The 27,324-nt window shown below is 44.0% G+C and overlaps 1 protein-coding gene across 1 annotated transcript in view; it reads left to right on the top strand.

Annotated features, from left to right (window-relative positions):
- GATM (glycine amidinotransferase) overlaps positions 1 to 23,545 on the top strand; it is a 40,757-nt gene extending 17,212 nt beyond the window's left edge. The window contains exons 3-11 of the mRNA XM_068135761.2: positions 107 to 375; positions 3,723 to 3,855; positions 4,007 to 4,202; positions 7,955 to 8,145; positions 17,271 to 17,408; positions 17,598 to 17,762; positions 17,856 to 17,919; positions 18,140 to 18,256; positions 23,114 to 23,545. Coding sequence (XP_067991862.2) covers positions 107 to 375; positions 3,723 to 3,855; positions 4,007 to 4,202; positions 7,955 to 8,145; positions 17,271 to 17,408; positions 17,598 to 17,762; positions 17,856 to 17,919; positions 18,140 to 18,256; positions 23,114 to 23,226 — 1,386 coding nt within the window. The 3' untranslated portion in view covers positions 23,227 to 23,545. The remainder of the gene's footprint in view (positions 1 to 106; positions 376 to 3,722; positions 3,856 to 4,006; positions 4,203 to 7,954; positions 8,146 to 17,270; positions 17,409 to 17,597; positions 17,763 to 17,855; positions 17,920 to 18,139; positions 18,257 to 23,113) is intronic.
- The last annotated feature ends 3,779 nt before the right edge of the window (positions 23,546 to 27,324 follow it).

A 27,324-nucleotide genomic window follows, 5' to 3' on the forward strand; every position in this document is an offset into this window, starting at 1 on the left:
ACACGTTAAATATGGCAGACAGAGACAGAAACATAAAATATAACACCTGATTAATAAGTAATTTTAATAACCGTCATCTTCCTTGTCCCTGTCTGTGCTGCTGCAGAAACACATCTCAACCACTCCCCGTCATCGCTTCCTCTGCTCACTCACCCAAGGACCTCATCACCTGAAACCGCTCCAATATCATCCCTTCCCGTTTGCTCCCCGCGGGGGCTTTTTCACCAATCGAAATTCCCGCATTTCTGCCACCATCTCTCCCATACGCCGACTTGCCTCCATCGCCCCGCCTCACCAAACACCAGCCCAATCCGAAATGGGCACTGATGTCGAGAACGAGCTTGACATGTTCATTGAGAGAGAAAGAGATAACAGGTAATACAAGAAAAAATTAATCATCATCATCATTACGATGGTCTTTGTAATCACAGTACCTCATATGCTGACCACGATATCAAACATGGCGATGCCAATGATAGTTCTTGTTCTGTTAAGTTAAATAATTGTTGGATATTCAGTGGAGTGTGCTTTCCCTCTGAAGGTTACTTGTCTACGAGAATAGCTCAAGGTTGATATGGAATTTTTATAATCATCATACCAAAATACGCCATTTCGTGTCTGTCTGTCTGTCTGTCTGGTGAATTTTTGACACCAATACATTTCGTCCTTACTTATCCAATCTCCGCCAAACTTGACAAGATGACGAAGGGTTACATAATGAAGGTTGTAGCGCATTCATTTGCCCCCCTCCCTAAGGGGTTTTCTCCCCTGAGCAGGTTTTTCCCCGCCATTGCAGTCAATGGGTTGCGTGTTGAGGTGTATAGCCATATTAAGTTAGCTTTATCGTTGCGTTTTTCCAAGGCCGCTTCGAATAACAAAACTAACGATAATAGCGTCATATTAATGTTATTACAAAGCAATATTTATAATACCAATAATATCCAACCTCGCCAAGGGGTTTTTCCGAGTCAACATATATAAATAGCTTATCATGGCGTTTTCATGGGAGCAACGGCCTCTGCCAGAAGTTATGAACATTAATGAACAGTAATGAATATTATGAACCACAAACACGTATGATTAGCTTTTTAAACAGTCGCTAATGCTGTTTATAACACTAAATGAAGAAATTTGGAGGAATCTCGACATGTATGTGGTAAGTTTTACTTACAGAACTGAGCGAAGATCTACTGTACTCTAGGTACCCCATAAGTGTTGGGTGAATAACATGACCCTTCCTGGCGCCAACGTGGCGTTTTTTGTAGTGAACTTTTGAAACTCGCTCCTTCTGTTTAACACGAAACTGAAAGGGAGGTAGCCCGGGGTGTGCTCATTTACCAAGCAGCTAGCTGGCGCTTGCCAAGCCAGCCGTTCATTAAGGGTTTTGAATGGAGTGCTTGCTCGAATGCTTAAACCACTTGGCGATCTCTCGACAAGAAACTTGGTAAATGAACACACACCCAATGTTTTTGAGACCCGATCATAGATCGGCTGTAATCTATATGCCCCAAGGAGGAATAACCTTTCCTGTCGCTCTCGAAGTGAGCGGATGGACTGGTTGTAGAAACGTGTCGAAAATTGAAACTACAGAGTTCATAGAACACCTTACCATACGCAGTCTTGAGAAACAAGGACATGGGCGGGGTCTGTGAGCGGCAAATTTGATTGGTCGTGATGATGTAAAATACCGTGACATTTTGGCCAAGTACTGCTAAATGGTTGGGCTTTGAAAGTGTCAAAAAGGTGATTTGTGTTCTACAGTGTTCAAGTACAATTCAGTTGAAATAAGATAAAGATTTTAAAGGTTGTAAAAAAAATAAAAAAATCGGAGGTTTAACGCCGTTGATGCGTCTTTTCCACCACCTTATTTTTCATGTTACATTAGTTATTCGTGCCTGTTGTTTGTGTCCTTTATGACGTCTACAAAAACAGGAAGTTTCCTGTTTGGAATGATTTTCAATTTTGTTTACTGCCAGAAAGGCAGACAGAGTAAAAAATATTTTCTCACACCTCTGCGCATGTGCGATCGGGGTGCATTCACAACCAAAGTAGTGCAAAACTACATGTTTATAATACAGTATAACATTTAATTTAAAAAAGTTGTTTCTCGCTCATAAACAGACGTTTGTAGACAGACAGACATACATGTACCATTTGCTTCACCCTGATTTTTGCTTCATGTGCACAGGGTAACAATAGCTCAACGCAGACATTTTGTGCAAAGATATTGTCTACCTTAAGTGAGTTATGGTGGGAATGACATCAACTAGTCAAAATAATTTTGGGGGAGGGAGGAAAGGAGAAACCCCTAACATGGTGGACAACATGGTCATGTGTGCTGTGGAATGGAAGTGCATCATGAACATTTTGGTGATGCACATCTTTCACGGAGTTACCTCCGCCACCAAAGGTGGATGGAGGTTATGTTTTCACCCCTGTCTGTCTGTCGGTCCGTTTGTGAACAAGATATCTCAAAAAGTTGTAGACTTTTTCGGACGAAATTTGGCAGAGATGTAGCGTATGTGACAAGGACGAAATTATTAGATTTTGGTGAAGATCTGGTTTCGGATCCGGCTACTAGAATTCTTTAAAGTGATTCTTCACCATTGGGAGATGGGATATCTCAAAAAGTTGTGGACGGATTTGGACGAAACTTGGTGGACAGGCTGTGTGTGTGACAAGGAAGAAACGATTCGATTTTGGTGAAGATATGGATCCGGATCCGGCCAGTAGAAGTTTTTAAGTGATTCTTCACCATTGAGTGATATGGCCAAAAACGAGGGGTAGATCAGGGTATGAAAGACTGGACCTGTGGTGATTCCTGTGATTGATTTTGATTAAATGTGATTCCGTATTGTGATTTTCTGGTCTACTCTGAGATACAAAACGTAAACTGTTCACCAGGCGGAGGGATGCTCTCTACTGAGTGCAGTTCTAGTTAGTTGTGCATTGATTTAAAATGGCACAACAAGTTCGGAATTGTCTGCGAGTTGGCGAGTGATCTCGAGCATTTTCACGTGCAACCAACTGCTGTCACTCAAACAAACGTCAAAAAGTGATGAATATACATTTTATGAGAACCAACAATTTACGATAAGTGACCTGTTCCTGAAGAACTGGATGTAAATGTTAGAATTGTGGAAAAGATAAATTATTTTCACTCAGGATTCAATCAGTTAAGTACCAAGTTTAGACTTCAACTCTATCAGACCTCAAAGGCTCTATGTAATCTTGCGGATGGGTTGGGAAGTTAAAACCCATTTCACATACACTATAGACTTGTCATCTTGATCGCTGAAACCAACGCGGATCGCTGAAAGAACGTCTTGGTGGAATTAAGTTTATGAATGTACAAGACGTCAAAGATGCATACCACCTCGACAGGACATTATATTTATTATCAACCGCGAATACGCAGAACCCGCGAATGTTGGGGTCCGACTGTATACAGTTTAAGTATGTGTAGTAGGGGAATACCTTATAAAATACATGGCTTGAATCAACTTCCCAATACTTAAAAAAAATTTGGGAAAAAAGTCCACATCAACAACTACAGTATTATTAAATCTCCAATAGAGTGGAACCACTCCATATATTTTCTCCAAAGCAAAGCAGGTACATAGGTTTGAGAACTAACCCTATCTGTACCACTCAAATTTAAATATAGGGGTAGGCCTCATCTGTGAAGTCAAAATAAACGTTTTTTTTTTTTCTATCACGAGTGTCCATGCAGAGAGCAAGGAACGTAGAGAGCCGTGTCCAGTCAATTCCTACACAGAATGGGACCCCCTTGAGGAGGTGATTGTGGGGCGTGCAGAAAATGCCTGCGTGCCACCATTTACTGTGGAGGTGAAGGTAAGCTGAACGGATTCACAAGAACCGAACTGCATTCCTAAATTAGCTGGCAATGATGATGATCAAATGTGGTCACTTACATTATATTTGTCACCATATTTTAACCTCTCTGCTTCATCTAATGTTCCTCGGACCTTGTCTGTCTCCCCAGGCTAATACCTCTGAGAACTACTGGAACTTCTTCAAAGAGAATGGTGGAAAGTCATTCCCAAAAGAACACTTAAAGCATGCAGTTGCTCAGATCTCTGAACTCTGTCGGGTGCTTGAGGGCGAAGGAGTGACGGTTCGCCGCCCTGATATCGTAGATTGGAGCAAGCCCTACAGCACACCTGACTTCAAGTCTACTGGTGCTTAAAAAACCTGTATAAGTGGCATGTGGTAAAAAAAAAAACATGCAGTAAAAAAACCACGTGGCACCTGTAGAAGTCAAAAGTGTATTTTGAACAAATCAGTTGAGGTTTAATGAAGAGCATTCTACAAACAGCAAAATACAATATATAACAAGAAAAAGAGCAATCAGAGATTGCAAACCCTCACCAGGATGTATCTTCAGTGGTTTTTAAGACTTTTGTGTTAAAACAAATATGGCGGCTGAACCACGTGACCGATGACGTCATCATTTTTTTTTCTCCACTACGTTATTCTAAGATTATGCTCAAGAAATTTCATCTTGATCGGATGACGTTTTGTACTTGTCAAATTATGACGTCATAATGGAGGCAACTATGACATCATCATTCACAGATGTTATTCCACATGGAGAGTTTTTTTACAATGAGCCATGTCTAAATTTTTTCTGTTCAGCGCTTTCGGAGATATAGAAGTGCAAAGTTTTTCGGTTTTTCCAAGATGGCGGCCGAACCAGGTGACCTATGACGACATAATTATCATTAAAAAATTCTACAGGTGGAGTTACACCTATGGTGAAAATTTCCTGTAAATCGGACCAACGGTTGCAGAGAAAATCATATTTATTCTGTGAGGACAAACAGACAGAAAGACCAACAGACAAACAAGAGGACGTCATGCGGAGCACGATACTTGCAAAATCCGCCCCCCACCCCCAAGAAAAAAAATTCCATTGATACAGCAAATTCTCCATTTCATCAAGATTAAAGTTAACAATCTTGATCAAAGCTCGGGTCAACAGGAAGAAAAGTGACGATTTTTTTTAGATGAAAAATGATTTTTTAAAGGTTGACCTTGAGTTGACCTTTGACCTCAAAACTAGTTAGTTTCCCTATTTAGTGACTAAATGTGCAAATGCTGTTCAATTTCCAAGTCAATCGGATGAAAATTGAGGATTTTAACAACTTGGCCTATGTTGACCTTTTGGCCTATGTTGACCTCAAAAATAGTTGGTGGTTGAATTCAGTGACCATATATGTAAATCCTCTTAGAATCTCAAGTCAATCAAATGAAAATTGGTGATTTTAGAAATTCGGCCTATGTTGACCTTTTGGCCTATGTTCACCCAAGATATAATTTGTGGTTGAATTCAGTGACCATATATGCAAGTCATCTTCAAATTTCAAGTCAATTGGATGAAAATTGAGGATTTTAGAAATTTGGCCTAGGTGTTGACCTATGTTGACCTCAAAAATACTTGGTGGTTGAATTCAGTGACCAGATATGCAAGTTCTCTTCAAATTTCAAGTCAATCAGATAAAAATTGAGGATTTTAGAAATTTGGCCTATGTTGACCTTATGGCCATGTTGACCTCAACTATACTTGGTGGTTGAATTCAGTGACCATATATGCAAGCCCTATTCAAATTGCAAGTCAATCGGATGAAAATTGAGGATTTTAGAAATTTGGCCTATGTTGACCTCAAATATACTTGGTGGTTGAATTCAGTGACCAGATATGCAAGTCCTCTTCAAATTTCAAGTCAATCGGATGAAAATTGAGGATGTTAGAAATTTGGCAAAGTTGGTGACCTTTGGCCTATGTTGACCTTTTGACCCCAAAAACAATAGGCTTCTCAATTGGGACGACCGATACAACTTGGTGAAGTTTCGTGACGATCGGTTTAGAATTGTGACCTGTAGGCCGGTGACAAACAAACAGACAAACAAGAAAACGTCATGCGTAGCACGATACTTGCAAAATACGCCGTCCCCCAAAAGTTTACCATTGATACAGCAAATTGTCCATTTCATGAAGATTTAAATTTACAATCTTGATCAAAGCTCGGGTCAACAGGATGAAAAGTGACGATTTTTCAGATGAAAAATGATGATTTTGGAAGGTTGACCTTGAGTTGACCTTTGACCTTTTGACCTCAAAAAGTTAGTTTCCCTATTTAGTGACTCAATGTGCAAATGCTGTTCAATTTTCAAGTGAATTCGATGAAAATAGAGGATTTTAGAAATTTGGCCTATGTTGACCTTTTGGCCTAAGTTGACTTCAAGAATACTTGGTGGTTGAATTCAGTGACCAGATATGCAAGTCCTCTTCAAATTTCAAGTCAATTGGATAAAAATTGAGGATTTTAGAAATTTGGCCTATGTTGACCATTTGGCCTATGTTGACTTCAAAAATTATTGGTGGTTGAATTCAATGACCAGATATGCAAGTGGTCTTCAAATTTCAAGTCAATCGGATGAAAATGGAGGATTTTAGAAATTTAGCAAAGTTGGTGACCTTTGGCCTATGTTGACCTTTTGACCTATTGACCCCAAAAACAATAGGCTTCTGGCATTTGACCAACTCTACCACTTGGTGAAGTTTGGTGAAGATCGGTTAAAAATTGTGACCTGTAGGCCGGTGACAAAACTAACAGAGTCACAAACACAACCGACCAATATACTTGAAAAATCTTCGATTTTGCCAGTAACAAACGGACTCCAATGCAATACCCTCACCTCTGGCGAGGGTAACAAGAAAGAGCAATCAGGGATTGCCGACCCTCGCCACGACTTGTTTTTAGTGGTTTTTAAGGCTTTTGTGTTAAAATAAATATGGCGGCCGAACCACGTGACTGATAAAGTTAATCTTTTTTTTTTTTTACACCAATTTATCCCGAGATGACGATCAATAAATTTCATCTTGATCGGACGAAGTTTTGTACTTGTCAGATTATGATGTCATAATGGAGGCACCAATGACATCATCATTAACATATGTTATTCCCCATGGAGAGTTCTTTACAATGAGCCATGTCACAATTTTTTCTATGTAGCGCTTTTAGAGATATAGAGGTTCAAAGTTTTTCAGTTTTACCAAGATGGCGCCCATACCACGTGACATATGACATCATAATTACCATTACAAATTCTACATGAGGCGCACCTATATGGTGAAAATTTCCTATTAATCGGACCAACGGTTGCAGGGAACATCATATTTATTCTGTGCGGACAAACAGACAGACAGACAAATGAAAAATCGGTCAGAGACCGAGGACTTGCCGGAATGTACTTTTTTATCGGCCATTTTGGACAAATATGGCGGCCGAACCACGTGACCGATGACGTCATCATTATTTGTTTTTTAAACTAATTTATTCCTTGATGATGCTCAAGAAATTTCATCTGGATCGGATGAAGTTTTGTACTTGTCGAATTATGACGTCATAATGGAGGCACCGATGACATCATCATTAACATATTTTATTCCCCATGGAGAGTTCTTTACAATTTTTTTTTTTTTTTTTGTATGCAAGATCGAGGCTCGTGAAAGAGCTAAATGAAAATGAAATGAACTATGTCTCAATTTTTTCTATTCAGCACTTTCGAAGATATAGAGGTGCAAAGTTTTTCGGTTTTTCCAAGATGGCGGCCGAACCACGTGACCGATGACGTCATCAATTGGGCACAGTCTATTCCAGGGCAAGACAAATATGTGTGTAAAGTTTGGTGATTCTACGTGCAACGGTGTAGACGTAGTGCTGCGCACAGACAGACAGGCAAACCAACCGATCAACATACTTGCCGGAATCTTTTCAGGCAAGTAACAAACGGACTCAAATGCAATACCCTCTCCTCTGGTGAGGGTAATAATGGCTAGGCCTGTTAATTAATGGATAAGCATGTTCCATGTGATGGGCTTAATATAATTTTACAATAGCTGGACAATGTCATTTATGTTCTGCAGGCCTCTATGCTGCTATGCCTCGAGACATCTTGCTTGTCGTTGGCGATGAGATCATTGAGGCCCCAATGGCGTGGCGCTCACGCTTCTTTGAGTATCGTGCCTTCCGCCCGCTGCTTCTCGAGTATTTCCGCCGTGGTGCTCGTTGGACTACTGCACCAAAACCCCTCATGCAGGATGAACTCTATAACAAGGCATGATCCTGCTTTTGGCTTCTCTTAGCTTGACATACTCAGATAATAAGCACAAGGTAATGGGACTGATCATTATTAAAAGCCAGGTGATTCAATTTAAAGTCACCATTTCAAACCAGCTTTCTCCTCACTTGGTGATTTTTTTATTCAGTCAAGATTAAAGTACTTCCATCAAATTCAGGCAGAAAGTCAAACATCTTCTTCACACATGTGCATCACATGCCTTGGGGACATTGTGGCCCTACAATATGCTCACTTCACCCGGGGTTCTAAAACTCTCATTGATGAAATTTTAGCAAGTACACTACATGATCAAAAGTATGTGGACACCTGAACATCAAACATCTCATTTCAAAATCATGGGGATATATGGAGTTGGTCCCCCCTTTGCTGCTATAACAGCCTCCACTCTTCTGGGAAGGCTTTCCACTAGATGTCGGAACATTGCTGCGGGGATTTGCTTCCATTCAGCCACAAGAGTATTAGTGAGGTCGGGCACTGATTTTGGGCAATTAAGCTTGGCTCGCAGTTGGTGTTCCAATTAATCCCAAATGTGTTAGATGGGGTTGAGGTCAGGGCTATGTGCAGGCCAGTCAAGTTCCTCCACACTGATCTCGACAAACCATTTCTGTATGGACCTCGCTATGTGCATGGGGGCGTTGTCATGCTGAAACAGGAAAGGGCCTTCTCCAAACTGTTGCCACAAGGTTGGAAGCACACAATTGTCTCGAATGTCATTGTGTGCTGTAGCGATAAGATTTCCCTTCACTGGAACTAGCGGCCTAGCCTGAACCTGAAAAACAGCCCTAGACTATTATTCCCCCTACACCAAACTTTACAGTTGGCACTATGCCTTCGGGCAGGCAGCGTTCTCCTGGCATCCGCCAAACCCAGATTCGTCTGTCAGACTGCCAGATGGTGAAGTTTGATTCATAAATCAAGAGAACGCGTTTCCACTGTTCCAGAGTCCAATGGCGGCGAGCTTTACACCACTCCAGCCGACGCTTGGCATTGCGCATAGTGATCTTTGGCTTCTGTGCGGCTGCTCGGCCATGGAAACCCATTTCATGAAGCTCCTGCCAAACAGCTGTTGTGCTGATGTTGCTTCCAGCGGCAGTTTGGAACTCGGTAGTGAGTGTTGCAACAGATGACAGACGATTTGTATGTGCTGCGCGCTTCAACACTCGACAGTCCCGTTCTGTGAGCTTGTGTGGCCGACAACTTCATGGCTGAGCTGTTGTTGCTCCTAGTCGTTTCCACTTCATAATAACAGCACTTACAGTTGACTGGGGCAGCTCTAGCAGGGCAGAAATTTGATGAAATGACTTGTTGGAAAGGTGGCATCCTATGACGGTGCCACATTGAAAGTCACTGAGCTCTTCAGTACGGCCCATTCTACTGACAATGTTTGTCTATGGAGATTGCATGGCTGTGTGCTTGATTATATATACCTGTCAGCAATGGGTGTAGCTGAAACAACCAAATCGACCAATTAGAAGGGTTGTCCGCATACTTTTGGTCATGTAGAGTATGTCTCCATTGCCAGGACAATTTTACGCATTGCATTGGTCATATCTTGAGTTTGCTTAAACAGTTTCCTTAAACAATTCAACTTTCTCATTAAGAAGCCACATAGAGAAAACATCTCCTGCATCTGTTTGCTAATCAACTAATTTTGCTTCCATAATCTATCAGCAACATCCTCCGAAGCTGCTGGCTTATAAAATGAATAAGGACAATCTGCAATGCCTGCCAATGCTTATGTTTTTATCATATGATATTCCAGGTTCCTTTACAGGGGCAGACTGTGTATATAAACCAGTCCTGGTCACTCACCGATCGTGAAGCCATGGCAGGCTCAGTCTGACACCGCGAATGCTTTAGCGAAGCTACTGGCGTGGTGTGTTGGAGGGTGGAGATTTTGTAGGCAAAATGCACGATTCTGGGCAATTTCTGGCCCATAACGTCCATTTCAACTCAGAGCAATTTTGCCACAGCAGTAATTATTCAGGAGTAGTTGGGACATTCATTCTGGGTTATATGAATGCATAATAATGACACTTCAGTGGAGGGGGAAAGTAAGACTAACAAGAATATAACAAATGAGCACTGAAGAAATAGCATTGCGATTCATGATGATGGATTCTATACATCGCTTGATTGCATGATTACCATCAGCACAAAAACGGACTAGAACGGCATTTGTTAGAGCGTATACCTTTGCCAAGCTGAACAGTTTACAATTTGTATCCCACTGATAGGCCGAATCTGCATCCATACCTTAGCCAAATTTTAATCCGCATGTTCTTGTCACCTGACCAACTCATCCAGCAAGTTTCGTCCAATTCCGTCAACAATGTTTTGAAATATCATGCAATATATCGTTTTTCACGACCATCTCTGAATCATGAAGATTCACTTCCAAAATTCTCGTATCCAGATCCGGACCTTCACCAAAATCTAATCGATTCGTCCTTGTCACACACCCAACCTGTCCACAACATTTTGTCTGAATCCATCCACACTTGAGATATCCTGCTCAGACAAACAAAAAAGAAGTCATGCATAGCGCAATACCTGTGAAATCTAAATAAACAATAGTTCATAGTTGCCATGGAAACATCAATATGGTAAATTGGAAAATTTGACCTATCAAGTGTTTTACATGAGGGAATGTTGTACATAACAAATTTGGTTGATACATTTTCTAATTGCTGCTGTATGTGTTTTGCATGCTTTGGATGCTATTAACCTTGACCTTGGACTAGCTTTGACCAAATGTTATACACATATACTACACACACAAATATGCGAACAAATAAGCTGTGTAAGTTTCAATCTGATTTCTTGAAAAATTCCTGAGGTTTGGCAATAATAAAATCACAAAAATATCCTATTTAATTATAATGGGGTAGAATTGTTGTCATGGATAATGTTTTCTCTTTGCCACGTGGGACTTTTCTCTTTGCCATGTGGGCCTTTTTCTATTCCACGTGGGGCTTCTCCCTACACCATTAACCAAGATGAGCAGAACCTGAAAAAAAAAAACTATTTTGCACCCTCCTTGCTCGGTACCAAGGTGGGTTACCAATAGGAGGCCTTTTGATTATGACTGGTGAACCTCATGTGTTATTGCAGAAGGCCCTCAGACATAAGGTCTAACAGGGTCTATGGAGTCTTAGGGTTCTAATGGGGTCTCTAGGGTCTACAGGATCTTAGGATCCCAAAGGAGTCTGTCTACTGGGTCTTAGGGTTCCATAGTGTATTGGGGTTATGAAGAGTCTTATGCATCTTACTGGTCTTTGGAGTCTGAAGGGTCTTAAGGTTATAAAATAAAAAGGGTGGAAAGGGTATTAGGGCTATAGGGGGGTCTTAAAGGGTCTTCAGTATCTTAAAGGTCTAAAGGGTGTAAAGGTTTAAAGGGTCTTAAAATGTCGACATGTATAAAAGGTAAAAGTAGTGGACAAAAAATGGAATCACCAATGTAAAATCACATATTAAAGGGCGTTGGGTCACCACGTGCGGACAGTATGGCCTGTATGCACCATCGCATACAGTCCACCAGCATCTGGAATTCTGTAGGAGGGATGCGGCACCATTCTCCCATGAAAAGTCAATCAACTCACACCTGTTTGATGGAGGTGGAAAACGCTGTCTCGGGTGTCATTCTAGAATATCCCATAAATGCTCGATTGGGCTCAGATATGGTGACTGAGAAGGCCATGACATATGGATAGCATCAGTGTCATGCTCATGAAACCATTGGGTGACCACACATGCTCTGTGGATGGGGGCATTGGTGGGGGGTCTCCTCTTGCAGCCATGCTAGCCATAATTAAAGGCAACCAGATCTGTGCAACATTTTTATATATGACCCTAAGCATGCTGGGATGTTATTTGATGAATTAACACATGGGCCACACCTGTGTGGAAGCCGTTGTTTGGTGTCCCTCATTTACCCAGGTGTTTCCATTCTTTTGTCCACTACCTGTATGTTCCAGTAGTCCGTAATTAATAGACATAGTCAACAACAACAACAACAACATGCATTTTAAGGCCATTTTCCCTGCTAGAGCAGGGGTTAGCCTATTTTGCTATTTTGCTAGCCTTGCGGTCCCCATGATAATCTTCTCCATTTTGACCTATTTTCTGCATCTCTCCTTGTTAACCCCCTTGCCCGCATTTCTTCTTCCACCATCTTTAGCCAAGTCTTTCTCGGTCTTCCCCGTCCTCTACTTCCTTCTACATTCATTTCCATCACTCTTCTCAACCAGTCACTTTCATCCTTCCTCAACACATGACCAAACCATCTCAACCTGTTCCTCTTCACAGCATCAATTACAGGCTCTATTCCCATCATCTTTCGCAATTCATCATTTGTCTTCCTCTCTCTCAACGATACTCCACATATCCACCGAACCATTCGCATTTCCACCCTTTCCAGCCTTCGTTGTTGCTCTACATTCATTACCCATGTCTCGCTCCCATAAATCATAACACTTCTCACACATGCAGCATACACCTTTCCCTTCAGCTTCAACGACACTCCCCTCCTCATCAGCACGCCACTCAGTTCCCGAAACTTCTTCCATGCACATCTCACTCGAGCAACCGTTGCCGAGTCTGATCCACCTTCTCCATTCAGCATGTCTCCGAGGTAGCAAAATGTTTTCACACCTTCCAGCTTCACGCCGTCTCCAAGATCCAACTCAACATTTCCTCCATCTGCAGCTCCCTCTGTGCACACCTTACATTTGAATGTGGCTGCCACACTGGTTAATGACCCTCTCAGACCACTACATTTTTGATGAATCCACTCAGCGCACATTGTGTTAATAGAATTAATAGACATAGTCATGGTCCAATAATAAGTAATTGAGGTACACACAGCCCAACTCACGTTCAAACAGTACGTAATTAATAGACATACTCACCGGGGTCAACCATGACTTCACCTTGACGAGGGTTCACCGTCCACCCATGTTTTTCAGTTTTATATATACAATATATTATATATTAGTCCACTAGGCTAACCCCCGCTCTAGCGGGGAAAATGGCCTTAAAACGATCATTCATGCTTCAGTCACATTTGGCTCGGTGGCCGTCGGGTCTAAAAAAATCTACGGCCACTAGCAATTATAGGGCGGCCGCAGTATTTCCACGGTCACACAATGTAGCAGTCACATATGTTTTTATTTTTCGGGTAGCCGCACGGGGTATTTAGAAATTGTGGAGACTGAAAACGTGGGGGTACCGTACGGTCTTTGATTTGATGTCGCACGGTGACCTTAGGGCGTCCCTGCGGCGGCCATAGAATTTTCAAGGCAGACGCAAGGTAGCCTCAAGGTGCCCGCAAGGTGACCGCAGGGGGGCCTTAAGGCGAACGTGCGGCCAGACGGACGGTAACGAGTGGGTATATATACCAGTTCTTTTTCATATGTATAACAGCACTTACAGTTGTCATGGCTATGGCTTGTCGAATTGCTACGGCCACCCTAGAAATGAAAAAAGTTATAACTCCGCGCTATAATTCCACGGCGACCCCTACGGCCTGTAAAAGATAGCCATACGCCCTAGGGCCACCCTGAGGCCACCTCAGAAACTCTGCGGCCGCCGCACGTTTCTGTCAATTTAGGGGGGGTACGGCCGCCGTATCCTAGCCGTAGAGCAAATGTGACTGAGGAGTCATTCATTCATTCATTCAATATATTATATATTTACACATATATATAATATAAACGAGCGTGGATCAGATTGCTACGCTCGCCTCACCACATGTTGCCACAGAGCCACGAGCTTGTTCAAACTGAGGATGACCTGACTGAATTTGAGTTGCTGTGTTTTCATGATTTACACCAATCATAATACAAAACATTTCATTTGTACAAATTTATTTGTAATATTGGTGATATTATTTATTTGTACCGGTAATCAAAAAAGGTCCAAGTGGTGCAAAGCTCTAGAGTCTAAATGGTCAAGGGTCCAAAAGCTCTAAATGGTCAAGGGTCCAAGCTGTCTAATGGGTCTGAAAGGTGTAAGGGATCTAAATGGTGTTAAGGTCTAAGGTGTCGAAAGGTATTAAGGGGTGCAAAGGTCTAAAGGGTATAAAAGGTTGGAAGGGTGAAGGGATCTAAAGGTATCATAAGTATTGAAAGGGTCTTAAAGGTAAAAGTGGTCTTAAGGGTCTTCATGATATTGGTGTCTAATGAGTCTAAAGGGTCTTTTGGGTCTTTAAGAGTATTTTCGGTCTTCGGTGTATTTTGGTCCTTTTGCGGTATTCTGGGTCTTTAAGAGTCTTCGGGTTATTTTGGGTCTTTGTGGTCTTTAAGGGTCTTCTGGGTCGTTAAGGGTCTTCAGCATGTTCAAGGTCTTTAGGGTTCTTGGTGGTCTTAAGGGTCTTGGTGGACTTGAAGGGTCTTCAAAGGTCTAATGGATCTTGGCAGTCTAAAGGGTCAAAAGGTATATTCCAACAGTACGTAATTAATAGGCATACGTAATTAATAGACGGGATGCAACCGGCGTCCAAACAGTACGTACGTAATTAATAGACATGTAATCACACAGCTTCACGGCTTCCAGGACGGAGGGATGGACGTACGGCTTCACGGACCATGTTTTTCAGGTTTTCTATATACAGTATATATATATATAATTACTGTATATATCTATATATATATATATATATATATATATATCTATATATATATATATATATATATATATATATATATATATATATATATATATATATAACTGTGAGAAATAGTAGAAACTCCACAGTACGAGCAGGGCGTCTCATTTGCATTGAATAAATAATCGGGAGATTAAATCAGACGCGGACGTAGCTTCAGGACTTCGATCTTTAATTTGACAAGCTTTCGACCAACAAAGGTCTTCTTCTGAGTCGGCCCCAAGTTCAACGGAAGTTCCATGGTGGTGAAGTTGGAAAGAGGAAAAAAGAAGTTGGAAAGAGGATTGACGAGGAGAGGAAGAAGTTCAAGGAGTGGCAGAAGGCGAAGGGTACGGGAGCAGAAAAAGCAGAGCATGAAAGTTATAAGGTAGCCAAGAAGGCTGCAAAGAAAGAGGTAGCAAAGGCGCAGGAGGCATGTAGGAAAATGTTCGGAGAACGCTTGGATTCGGAAGAGGGTCAGAGAGCGGTATTCAGGATTGCAAAGCAGATAGCGAAAGAGAGGTGTGATGGGGGTGAGTTGCTTGAAGGATGAAGTGGGACAAATCGTTGTGGACCCAGATGGAATTAAAGGAAGATGGAAAATATATATGGAAATGCTGTTGAATACAGAGAATGAATGGGATGGCAACATAGAGAATAACCCAGTTTTAGGACCGGCAGAGAAGATAACTGAGAAGGAAGTTGAGGAAGCGATAAAAGCAATGAAGAGTAGAAAAGCGGGAGGGCCAACGGGAGTTGTGGGAGATATGTTGAAGGCAGCAGGAAGTTGGGGTGTGAAGAGAATGACAGAGATCTGTAATCTGGTGGTGAAAGAAGGCCGCATTCCAGTGGATTGGGAACTGAGTACCCTCGTCCCTCTATACAAGGGGAAAGGTGACCCTCTGGAGTGTGGCTCGTACCGAGCGATAAAGTTATTGGAGCATGGAATGAAGGTATTGGAAAGGGTGTTGGAGAGGAGGATAAGGAAGGAGTTGAAGATAGACGAAAGGCAGTTTGGATTTATGCCAGGAAGAGGAACGACAGACGCGCTCTTTATTGTGAGGCAGTTGCAGGAGAAGTACATGGAGAGGAGGACGAAGTTGTTTCTTGGGTTTGTTGATCTGGAGAAAGCATTCGATAGGGTTCCACGCGAAGTATTGACATGGGCATTGAGGAAAATAGGAGTGGAGGAATGGTTGATCAGAGTAGTGATGGCAATGTACAAAAGAGCACGCACAGCTGTAAGGACGAAGGATGGGAACAGTGGTGAGTTTGAGGTGAAGGTGGGAGTACATCAGGGGTCGGTACTAAGTCCACTACTATTTTTAGCTGTGATGGAGGTGCTGGCTCAGAACGTAAAGGAGGGTTTACCGTGGGAGTTGTTGTGTGCAGATGATCTGGTGTTGATTGCGGAAAGTATGGATGGACTGAAGGAAAAGATGAACAAGTGGAAGGAATGCATGGAGACAAAAGGTCTGAAGTTGAATATCGGAAAGACTAAGGTGATGGCAAGTGGTAAAGCATGTAGTGAGGTGGAAAGAACTGGGAAGTGGCCATGTGCTGTGTGCAGGATGGGTGTCAGAGTGAACTCCATTCAAAGTACAATGTGCGCTGAGTGGGTTCATCAAAAATGCAGTGGTCTGAGAGGGGTCATTAACCAGTGTGGCAGCTACATTCAAATGTAAGGTGTGCACAGAGGGAGCTGCAGATGGAGGAAATGTTGAGTTGGATCTTGGAGACGGCGTGAAGCTGGAAGGTGTGAAAACATTTTGCTACCTCGGAGACATGCTGAATGAAGAAGGTGGATCAGACTTGGCAACGGTTGCTGGAGTGAGATGTGCATGGAAGAAGTTTCGGGAACTGAGTGGCGTGCTGATGAGGAGGGGAGTGTCGTTGAAGCTGAAGGGAAAGGTGTATGCTGCATGTGTGAGAAGTGTTATGATTTATGGGAGCGAGACATGGGTAATGAACGTAGAGCAGCAACGAAGGCTGGAAAGGGTGGAAATGTGAATGGTTCGGTGGATGTGTGGAGTATCGTTGAGAGAGAGGAAGACAAATGATGAATTGTGAAAGATGATGGGAATAGAGCCTGTGATGGATGCTGTGAAGAGGAACAGGTTGAGATGGTTTGGTCATGTGTTGAGGAAGGATGAAAGTGACTGGTTGAGAAGAGTGATGGAAATGAATGTAGAAGGAGGTAGAGGACGGGGAAGACCGAGAAAGACTTGGCTAAAGATGGTGGAAGAAGAAATGCGGGCAAGGGGGTTAATAAGGAGAGATGCAGAAAATAGGGCAAAATGGAGAAGATTGTCATGGGGACCGCAAGGCTAACCCCTGCTCTCGCAGGGAAAATGGCCTTACAATGCATGTTGTTGTTGTTGTATGCTTGTATGTGTCTTTATGCATTTCTCATCCACCGAGACATTTAAGTCTTTCTTCTCACACTCCACCTTAGGACTATCCCGTGTTCTCTGTCAAGGATAGGAATGCACTCGTTGAAAAAGGCCACTTCGTTACAACAGAACACGAGCCCTGCTTTGACGCGGCAGATTTCATTCGAGCTGGAAGAGATATATTTGCTCAAAGAAGCCAGGTATGATGATGCAATTGCTTTTATTACATCACCATTAATATTGTCATCAATATTGAAAATGTAATCCTCATTTGTCAAGGATTTTCCTTCTCATTACCAGCGCCATAACAGTAAATGCCAGAAATCATCAAGCTTGGCACCATTTCGCTACATGTAGTATTTGTATCATGTATTTCTCATTGGTTACAGGTAACAAACAACTCCGGGATCGAGTGGATGCGACGACACCTTTGGCCACGGTTTCGCGTGCATAAAGTGTCCTTCCGTGACCCAAACCCCATGCACATCGATGCTACCTTTAACATTATTGGACCAGGGTTGGTGATTTCAAACCCTGACAGACCTTGCAAGCAGGTAATATTAGAGACCCTGTGCTGGATTTCAAGAATGCTCCGTATAGTATAGAGCAGCGACAAAACTATCTCTGCTCATCACTCATTTTTGCAGATTGAGATGTTTAAGAAGGCTGGATGGAAAACCATAACACCTCCAGATCCACTGATCCCACATGGTGAGGTTGTTTTTCCTGGTAAAGTGTCACAATGCACCAAGATAATTCTAAAGTCGAATTATCAAAATGTTTTCAACGGCTCAATTAAAATGTTTTTTCTCAACTACGTAGATAAAAATTTCAGAGAAAGTTTTCAATTCATGCTATATGTTCAAATTATATCACCCAATTTTGTTCCTCTGCCTTTTAACTGTTATCATGTCTTTCTCATCCTACATAGACCACCCACTTTGGATGTCCTCTCGCTGGCTCTCTATAAATGTGCTGATGCTTGATGAGCATAGAGTGCTCGTGGAGAAAGAGGAACAAACGACACAGAAGATGTTTGAGAAACTTGGTAGGTTCCAGAAAGCAGTGCCCGATATTGTCTTTTTCAAGATTGATCATGCATTTTGCTGCACGACCCCTGCCATTTAAACGAGTATTCACCATGGTAGAAATTGTGCCAGACGCTGATAATATATTGGTATCATTGGTACTCCCTGACAAAGACATCAGGATTTATTTCATCCTCGTAAACAAACTGAGAACAGGGTTTCCATAACATCGACAGTAAGTTTAAGGAATGAGAAAATAACTCCATTTTGAGAACGAATTGATGAACAGCACTTGGTAGAGCGCATACCTCCGCCAGGCTGAACAGTTTATGTTTTGTATCCCACTGATAGGCCGGATCTGGATTCGGACCTGAACCAAAATCTAATCGCCTTGTTCTTGTCACCTAACCAACTCGTCCACCAAGTTTAATCATAACTCGTCTATAACTTTTTTTAAATATCATGTTATTTATCGCTTTTGGCTCGATCTCTCAATGGTGAACGATCACTTAAAAATTAAATATTTCTTGTATCCAAATCCATATTCAGATCTTCACCAAAATTGGATTGATTCGTCGTTGTCACACACCCAACCAACCTCTCGACCACGTTTCATCCAAATCTGTCCACAACTTTGAGATGTCCTGCTATGTATAGTTTTTGGTCCTATCCCCCAACGGTGAAGAATCACTTTAGAAATTCTACTAGCCGGATCCGGATCTTCACCAAAATCGAACCATTTGGTCCTTGTCACATATTTATTTATTTATTTATTTTTTTTGTTTGTATACAAGATCGAGGCTCGTGAAAGAGCTAACATTAATCACACAAAAAGACAAACCGACACAAAAAACACAAAAAACAAGGGGAGCGGCAGACAAGATGGGGAGAGAGGGGGGAAGGACACAAAAGAGAGGGGGAAGAGGAGGAAGGACACAAACACAACATTTGAGAGCAGGGACATCGGGAGGACTTGGGGGGAGGTGGGAGAGGAATAAAACATATGAACACTGCAAGGACTCTGGGGTGAATTACCGGGGGTAGAAAAGATCAAGGTTTTCGATGGGGGAAGATAAGAGATGGTGGTGAACAGCTGTTTTAAAGACCTGGAGGGAGGAGTGGGATTGAAGGGAGTGGGGGAGTTTGTTCCAGAGGCGGGAGAAAAGGGGAATGAAAGAGTGAAGGTGAGCAGAGAGCCTAGACTTTGGCAGTTTAACCATAAGAGGGTTGCAGGCAGATCTTGTGCGACCTGAAGGAATATTGGGGGGACAGAGCACAGAGAAAGCTGGGGGAGCAAGGCCGGAGAGGAGTCGGTAGAAGACAGAAAGACCACCAACCTGCCTGCGGTGAGTGAGTGAAAGGCCCTCGGTGTTGACTACATCGCAGGAGATTCCAATGATTCTGAAAGCTTTGGCCTCAACAGCGTGAAGCCGAGCAAGGTGTGAGGCAGGAGCACCAGCCCAGAGGGGGGAACAGTATTCCATTGAGCTGCGGTTGAAAGCCTTGTATGTGGTGAGGAGCTCAGGTGTGCCAAGGAAGGACTTCACACGACGGAGGATGCCCAGTCGGCGACTGGCTTTGGAGGCCAGCTTGGAAATGTGGTTTTCCCAAGAAAGATCATGGCAGATAGTGAGACCCAAAAGCTTGAGCGACAGAACTTCTTGGAGAGGATTGTTGAGAAAGTAGATGGGAGGGTTGTCCAGTCGGTCCTTTCGGAGAGACATTGTAAGAGTGTGAGATTTGTCAGGATTGAAAGACATGTTCCACTTGTTTGACCAGTCTGTGATTTTGTCCAGGTCTGCAGAGAGTGAGGAGGCTGCAGACTGCCGATCTGAGGGATGAGGAATGGAGCGACAGAGAGTAGAGTCGTCAGCAAAGAGATAGAGAGGATTTTCAAGAGAGTCAGAGAGATCATTGATGAAGACCAGAAAAAGCACAGGGCCCAGAACACTACCTTGGGGAACTCCAGCCTGAACAGGAAGAGGAGATGAGAGAAACCCATTCAGGGCCACACGTTGACTACGACCAGAGAGGAAGTCCGCCAGCCATGCGTGGAGATTTCCATGGATACCAAAGGAGGAGAGTTTGGTGAGCAGAGCAGGGTGCCAGACCGTATCGAAGGCACGTGAAATGTCAAGGGAGACAGCTCTAATTTCCTGTTTGGCGTTGAGGACCTCCATCCATTGTTGAGAAAGCAGAAGCAGCATGTCCAGAGTAGAGTGACCAGGTCTGAAACCAAATTGATGATCAGAGATCAAGCCATTGGAGAAGAGGAAAGATTTAATATCTGAAGCAATGATGGACTCCATGACTTTGCTGATAATTGGGAGAAGGTTGATTGGTCTGTAGTTGCTGGGATCTGTTTTTGCACCTTTTTTGTGCAAACCGGTGATGTTGGCTGATTTCCAAGCAGATGGCAGATGACCTTGAGCAAAAGAGAGGGTGAAGAGAACAGAAAGAGGGAGTGAAAGAGCAGAAGAACATGATTTTAGGACCCGTGGGCTGATGCCGTCAGGACCAGTTGCAGAATCAGAGTCGAGGGTTGACAGAAACTTTTCCACCTTGTCAGGAGGAAAGGACACAGAGTCCAGGAGCAGCTGGGTACGACTGGGTATGGTGGGTACAGAGAGGGATGGGTTTGGGACACAAGATTTAGAGGCAAACACAGAGTTGAGGCATTCAGCTTTTTCACGTGCGGAGTCAGCTGTTAAGCCATTTGAGGTGAGGGAGGGGATGGAGGGGGAACAAACACCAGAAACAGATTTGACCAGACGCCACCAGGATTTGGAAGAGGGAGACAGATAAGAGAGTTCGGTCTTGAGAATGGTGAGATATTGTTTCCTGGCTCTCCTGAGGGTGGACACACACTTGTTTCGGGCTTTGTGAAAGGAAATGAGATTTCCTTCCGTTGGATTTGCTTTCCAGGAGACGAAAGCAAGTTGTTTCAGGGCAACAGCCTCACCACAAGATTCCGTGTACCATGGACGGGAGGAAGGGTATGACAACTGAAGACGAGATGGTATAAATCTGTGCATGAGAGAGAGCAATTTACTTTGAAAGAATTCCCAGGATGAGTTGATGTCAGAGGCGGTAGAGATGGGAGACCAGTCCAGATGATTGATGGCTGCTTGAAGACCGTGCCAGTTGGCCTGAGTGAAATGCCAGACTCGTCGACGCTGAGGAGGCTTTCTGAGAATGGTCAGAGAGATGTCCACTTTGACAAGCACATGATCAGATGAGCCGATTGGAGCAGAAGAAGAGCAGCAGACATTTTCAGGGAAGTTTGTCATAACCAAATCCAGAAGAGAAGATGCTCCGTTGACTGAGATCCGGGTCGGGAAATTGACAGATTGTGTCAGTCCCAGTGAGTCGCAGAAGTCCTTTGCTGAAGAGCCATGGCTGGTGAGAGAGGTACCCACACCCAGCCAACTGGCATGGTGACAATTGAAATCACCACATATGAGGAAGAGAGAGTTGGGATGGGTAGATAGAAGTTGGTCCATATTATCAGACAAATATATACTATACTACATTTTATATACTATACTACAACATATACTACATTTCTGCCAAATTTCGTCCGAATCCGTCCACAACTTTGAGAAATTTTGTTCACAAACAGACAAACAAAGAAATTAGAAATCGGTCAGAGACCGAGGACTTGCCGGAATGTACTTTTTTTTCAGGGGTGTTGGTTAGAAGGGAATCGGATAATGTTTGACAGAGTTATTACTAAAAAAAAACAATTTTTGACCTTGAGTTTGACCTTTCAAGGGCACTCAAGGTCAAAGGTCATGGTGCCAAATGAAATGTCGTATGTGACTTCCTATATGTCAGTAACAGTAAGTGTATGCATGTCTCTTGTACTTTTAGAGTTATAGTGGTTTGAAATATATTTTAAATGAAAAATCGACCCCCTCTGATTTCCTGTTTTGGGTGACCTTGAGCTTGACCTTGGGCCGAGAGAGTTAAAGATTGCGTACAGTCTATTCCAGGGCAAGGCAAATATGTGTGTAAAGTATGGTGATGCTATGTGCAACGATGTAGACGTAGTACTGCGCACAAACAGCCAGACAGACAAACCAACCAACCAATCAACCAACATACTTGCCGGAATCTATTCTGGCAAGTAACAAGAAATACGTCGTGCATAGTCCATACTTGCAAAATCCTTAAAATAAGTTGTTGCCGCCTATGTTGACCTCAAAATAGTTGGTGGTTGAATTCAGTAACCAGATATGCAAATCCTCTTAAACTTTCAAGTCAATCAGATGAAAATTGAGGATTTTAGAAATTCGACAAAGTTGGTGACCTTTGGCCGATGTTGACCCAATGACCTTTGGAACCCAAAAACAATAGGCTTCTTGCTTATGACTAACTCTACCATTTGGTGAAGTATCGTGAAGATAGGTTGAAAATTGTGACCTGTAGGGGACTGACATACAAACAGATAGACAGACAGACAGACAATAAGGCACAAGACCATCCAATATACTTGAAATCTTTTCGATTTTCGCAAGTAACAAACAGACAGACAAACAGACAGACAGGGGTGAAAACACAACCTTTCTGAAAACAAAGTTTCAGTATCATCTGTATACAAGATCACCCTAATGTTCTCCTCCTCCCCCCCCGCCCCCCCACCCCCACCCTGCCCACCCCCACTCATTCTGCTTCAACCCTGTAATGAAGGTGGACCCTTTGCCTTTTACTTTTTCCGATATTATACTTCTCAGAAGTCCTCCTCATCGTGTATACTGTATAGGAAAAGTCCCTGAGTGTAATTCTAGTCATCATGTGTTTGGTTAACAGCTGTGACTAGTACAATGAAAAAAAAAGTGTGACCAATGCTCTCTTTTCACCCATTCCTCCCACAGGCATAACACCAATCCCTGTGTCTATTCGCTTTGCCAACTCCCTTGGTGGCGGATTCCACTGCTGGACATGTGACATCCGCAGACGTGGTGGTTATGCTTCGTACTTTGACTAGATGTTGGTTTTTTTATCTTGATGTTTAGCCTTTGTCAACATGTAATTGTTTTCTTTAATTGCAAACTGTGATAACATCATTGGATTTTAATGATAATTATTTTCTTCATTGTGCTGTATCCCTCTTTTTCTTTCTCTTTATGCCCCTCCCCTCTCCCCATTCTGATAGTGTTTTTATTGCTCTTTTCTTACTCAAAATTGATTTTTCATAACTCTGCCTGTTGCCTCCCACTATTTGTTCCTGCATGATATCTTCAATGCAGATTGATCATGTTAATAGTGCTTTTGGAAAATAAAGATGAATCTTTGTTGAGAATAAATAGCAGACGTCCAGAATATACTCTATGTTTGCACACAAGCTGGGTGGTGGGAGTTGGGGGAGGGTAGGGAAGGGGTTTGCACATGTTAAAAATAGATGACTACAAAGCAACATACCTCAATTGAAGACAACGGCAAACGTATTTTTGCTGAAATGTAAACCTCTGGCCAGGACGGAGCCTCACGCGAGCGGTTACCCACACAATCTGAATCCAAGACATCAAAGATGGCGAAATTAAAACTGTTTCTCACAAGCCGACCCGGGTGGTTGGCACTGCCTTGTAATCCAACAAGAGCTAATCCCACGCCGTTAGAAAACAAGATTACAATAAATTGAACTCCTTAGGGATCCCAAAGGAACTAGATTCTTGACACAACAATATGGCAGCAACACAAGGTAAGCAGCTTCTTAAGAAAAATTTTTTTTAACACAAGTACATGACATGAAAACATTCGGGGGAAAAAAACACAAGACAATAACCTATCTCTCCACTAGGTGCTGCACACACCAACAACCACTCAAACATGATCCAAGCAAGGCATAAAGGAAGGCACACAGCTGGAGAGCACACATGGGAGCACGCAGCTGGGGGTACGATGGGTGTTATCCATTCTGTGCGTGGCAGGAGAGCCGACAGCCGGGGTACGCGGCAGGAGAGCCGACAGCCGGGGTGCGCGGCAGGAGAGCCAATAGCCAGGGCGAGCGGCAGGAGAGCCAACAGCCGGGGCACGCGGCAGGAGAGCCGAACAGCCGGGGTGCGCGGCAGGAGAGCCGAACAGCCGGGGCGTGTGGCAGGAGAGACGAACAGCTGGGGCGCGTGGCAGGAGAGATGAACAGCCGGGGCACGCGGCAGGAGAGCCGAACAGCTGGGGCGCGTGGCAGGAGAGCCGAACAGCCAGGGCATGGGGCAGGAGAGCCGAACAGCCAGGGCACGTGGCAGGAGAGCCAAACAGCCGGGGCACGCGGCAGGAGAGCGGAACAGCCGGGGCGCGCGGCAGGAGAGCCAAACAGCCAGGGCATGTGGCAGGAGAGCCGAACAGCCTGGGAGGGCGGCAGGAGAGCCGAACAGCCAGGGCGTGCGGCAGGAGAGCCGAACAGCCGGGGCACGCGGCAGGAGAGACGAACAGCCGGGGCGCGCGGCAGGAGAGCCGAACAGCCGGGGCAGGAGAGACAAACAGCCGGGCACGAGATAGGAGAGCCGACAGCCGGGGCGCGCGGCAGGAGAGACGAACAGCCAGTGCGTGCGGCAGGAGAGACGAACAGCCGGGGCACGCAACAGGAGAGCCGAACAGCTGGGGCGCACGGCAGGAGAGACGAACAGCCGAGGCATGCGGCAAGAGAGACGAACAGCCGGGGCACGCGGCAGGAGAGCCGAACAGCCGGGGCACGTGGCAGGAGAGCCGAACAGCCGGGGCACGCAACAGGAGAGCCGAACAGCTGGGGCGCGCGACAGGAGAGACGAACAGCCGGGGCATGCGGCAAGAGAGACGAACAGCCGGGGCACGCAACAGGAGAGCCGAACAGCCGGGGCACGCGGCAGGAGAGCCGAACAGCCGGGGCACGCAACAGGAGAGCCGACAGTCAGAGTGTGCAGCAGGAGAGTGGAGAGCCAGGCCCGTGCCAGGAGCAGACCTTGCATGGTGCTATCGCTCTTTCTCGCTCCAACAAAGAACCAGAGCAAGAACGACTTCACTACACTGAGATGACTACTTTTATCCAACCCCAAAGCAAACCTCCCAAGGCTCACTAATCAGAGGCCTTATGGGTCTCCACCCTCAGTGATTCAACTAATCACAAGCTTCCACCAACTCCAACATGATGCCCTCTTGACTTTCTACTCCATTACTCCTACCAATCTCCCTAAGGCCGTTGACAATCCTCACCCTGAGGCCCATATGAGTCAATACCCCAAGGACACCCACAAATCTCAATCTTCTACACAACAGTGATAGAATCTCGAGAAAAGCCTTCTCCTCTCTGGTGCCTATGGTGGAGACATGAGGTTATTCTGCCACTGTGCTAGGCTGTGCTCGAGTTGTAGATAGATAGATAGATATAGAGATAGAAATAGAGATAGAGATAGAGAGAATAAATGAGACCCTTTAACTTAGCTATCAATATTTAATGCAGAAAACATACATACCCTGGCCAGTAATACTTAAAGTAATTAATACACACCCCTTACACTAAATAAACAATTAATACAGGTAAGACGTTCTTCAGCTCCATGAACATTCATGGCGTCTCCAGTCTTAATCAAACAATGCTGCTCCACCCCTTCCATAAAGAAGAAGAAAACCACTCCTTTTGCATCTTCAGAAGCATAGGACTGCCAAAGCCGTTTCCTAGGCCATTGGGGGCAATCCTGGACTGGTCACCACTCCCGACGTAGGATGGCTCATTCTTCCCAGTGAGCTGGTACCCATTTTGCCGACCTCGTAAGGATGGCAGGCTGAGTCAACCCACCTGGTATTATTCAAAGGAATTACAGGAGCTCAAACTCAAGACCCTAAGATCTTAAACCAGCCAACACCAGGCTATTCCCCCTCAATAAACACATCCTTTTAAAGATACACTTAGCATGAACCTTCTTTCATATATTTTAGTTGCATCCAAATAAACTGTAAATTAGCAAAGTAACTTAGACCCTTTTCAACATAGTTCTCTTTACCTCTATTCCAAATATATATTGTTGCGGATCTCCAAACGTCGGCCTCCCCCTTATCAAGGGGGGATTAATCCCCTTGTCTTTTTTTTTTTTTTTTTTTTTTAATACTGAATCGAGGCTCGTGAAAGAGCTAACATTTATTTCACAAACAAATCAACCAGACAAACAAAATATGTAAAAAGAGGGAGCGGAAGACAAGATGGGGAGAGAAGGGGAAGCACACAAACACAACATTTGAGAGCAGGGAGAAGTGTGGGAGGGAGAGGGCTTGGGGGGAGGAGGCATGGGAAGGGGGGGGGGGGGGGGGGAGAGGTATAAAACACAAGGGGACCAAGGACTTCCAGGACAGAAGTTGGTATTTAAAAAAAAAAAAAAAAAAAGTGTAGGATTTTGGGTGAAATTAGCAGGGGTAGAAAAGATCAAGGTTTTGGATGGGGGAAGATAAGAGATGGTGGTGAACAGCTGTTTTAAAGACCTGGAGGGTGGAGTGGGATTGAAGAGAGTGAGGGAGTTTGTTCCAGAGGTGGGAGAAAAGAGGAATGAAGGAGTGAAGGCGAGCAGAAAGTCTTGATTTTGGCAGTTTAACCATAAGAGGGTTGCAGGCAGATCTTGTGCGACCTGTAGGAATATTTGGGGGACAGAGCCCAGAGAGAGCTGGGGGGGCAAGGCCAGAGAGGAGTCGGTAGAAGACGGAAAGACCACCAACCTGCCTGCGGTGAGTGAGTGAAAGGCCCTTGGAGTTAGCTTCATCGCGGGAGATTCCAATGATTCTGAAACTTTTACTAGCAGACGCGATCCCGGGGCTATCACGTTCCTTCCGGTCGGTGTTAAATAGGGTTGTCAACCCTCGACTCTGATTCTGCAACTGGACCTGACGGCATCAGCCCATGGGTCCTAAAATCCTGCTCTTCTGCTCTTTCACTCCCCCTCTCTGTCCTCTTCACCCTCTCTTTTGCTCAAGGTCATCTGCCATTGGCTTGGAAATCAGCCAACTTCACCGCTTTACACAAAAAAGGTGCGAAAACAGATCCTAGCAACTACAGACCAATCAGCCTTCTCCCAATTATCAGCAAAGTCATGGAATCCATCATTGCTTCGGATATGAAATCCTT

The sequence above is a fragment of the Myxine glutinosa genome, chromosome 14 (genome assembly GCF_964187855.1).
Source record: "Myxine glutinosa chromosome 14, kmMyxGlut1.1, whole genome shotgun sequence".
In the NCBI taxonomy this organism is placed as follows: Eukaryota; Metazoa; Chordata; class Myxini; order Myxiniformes; family Myxinidae; genus Myxine; species Myxine glutinosa.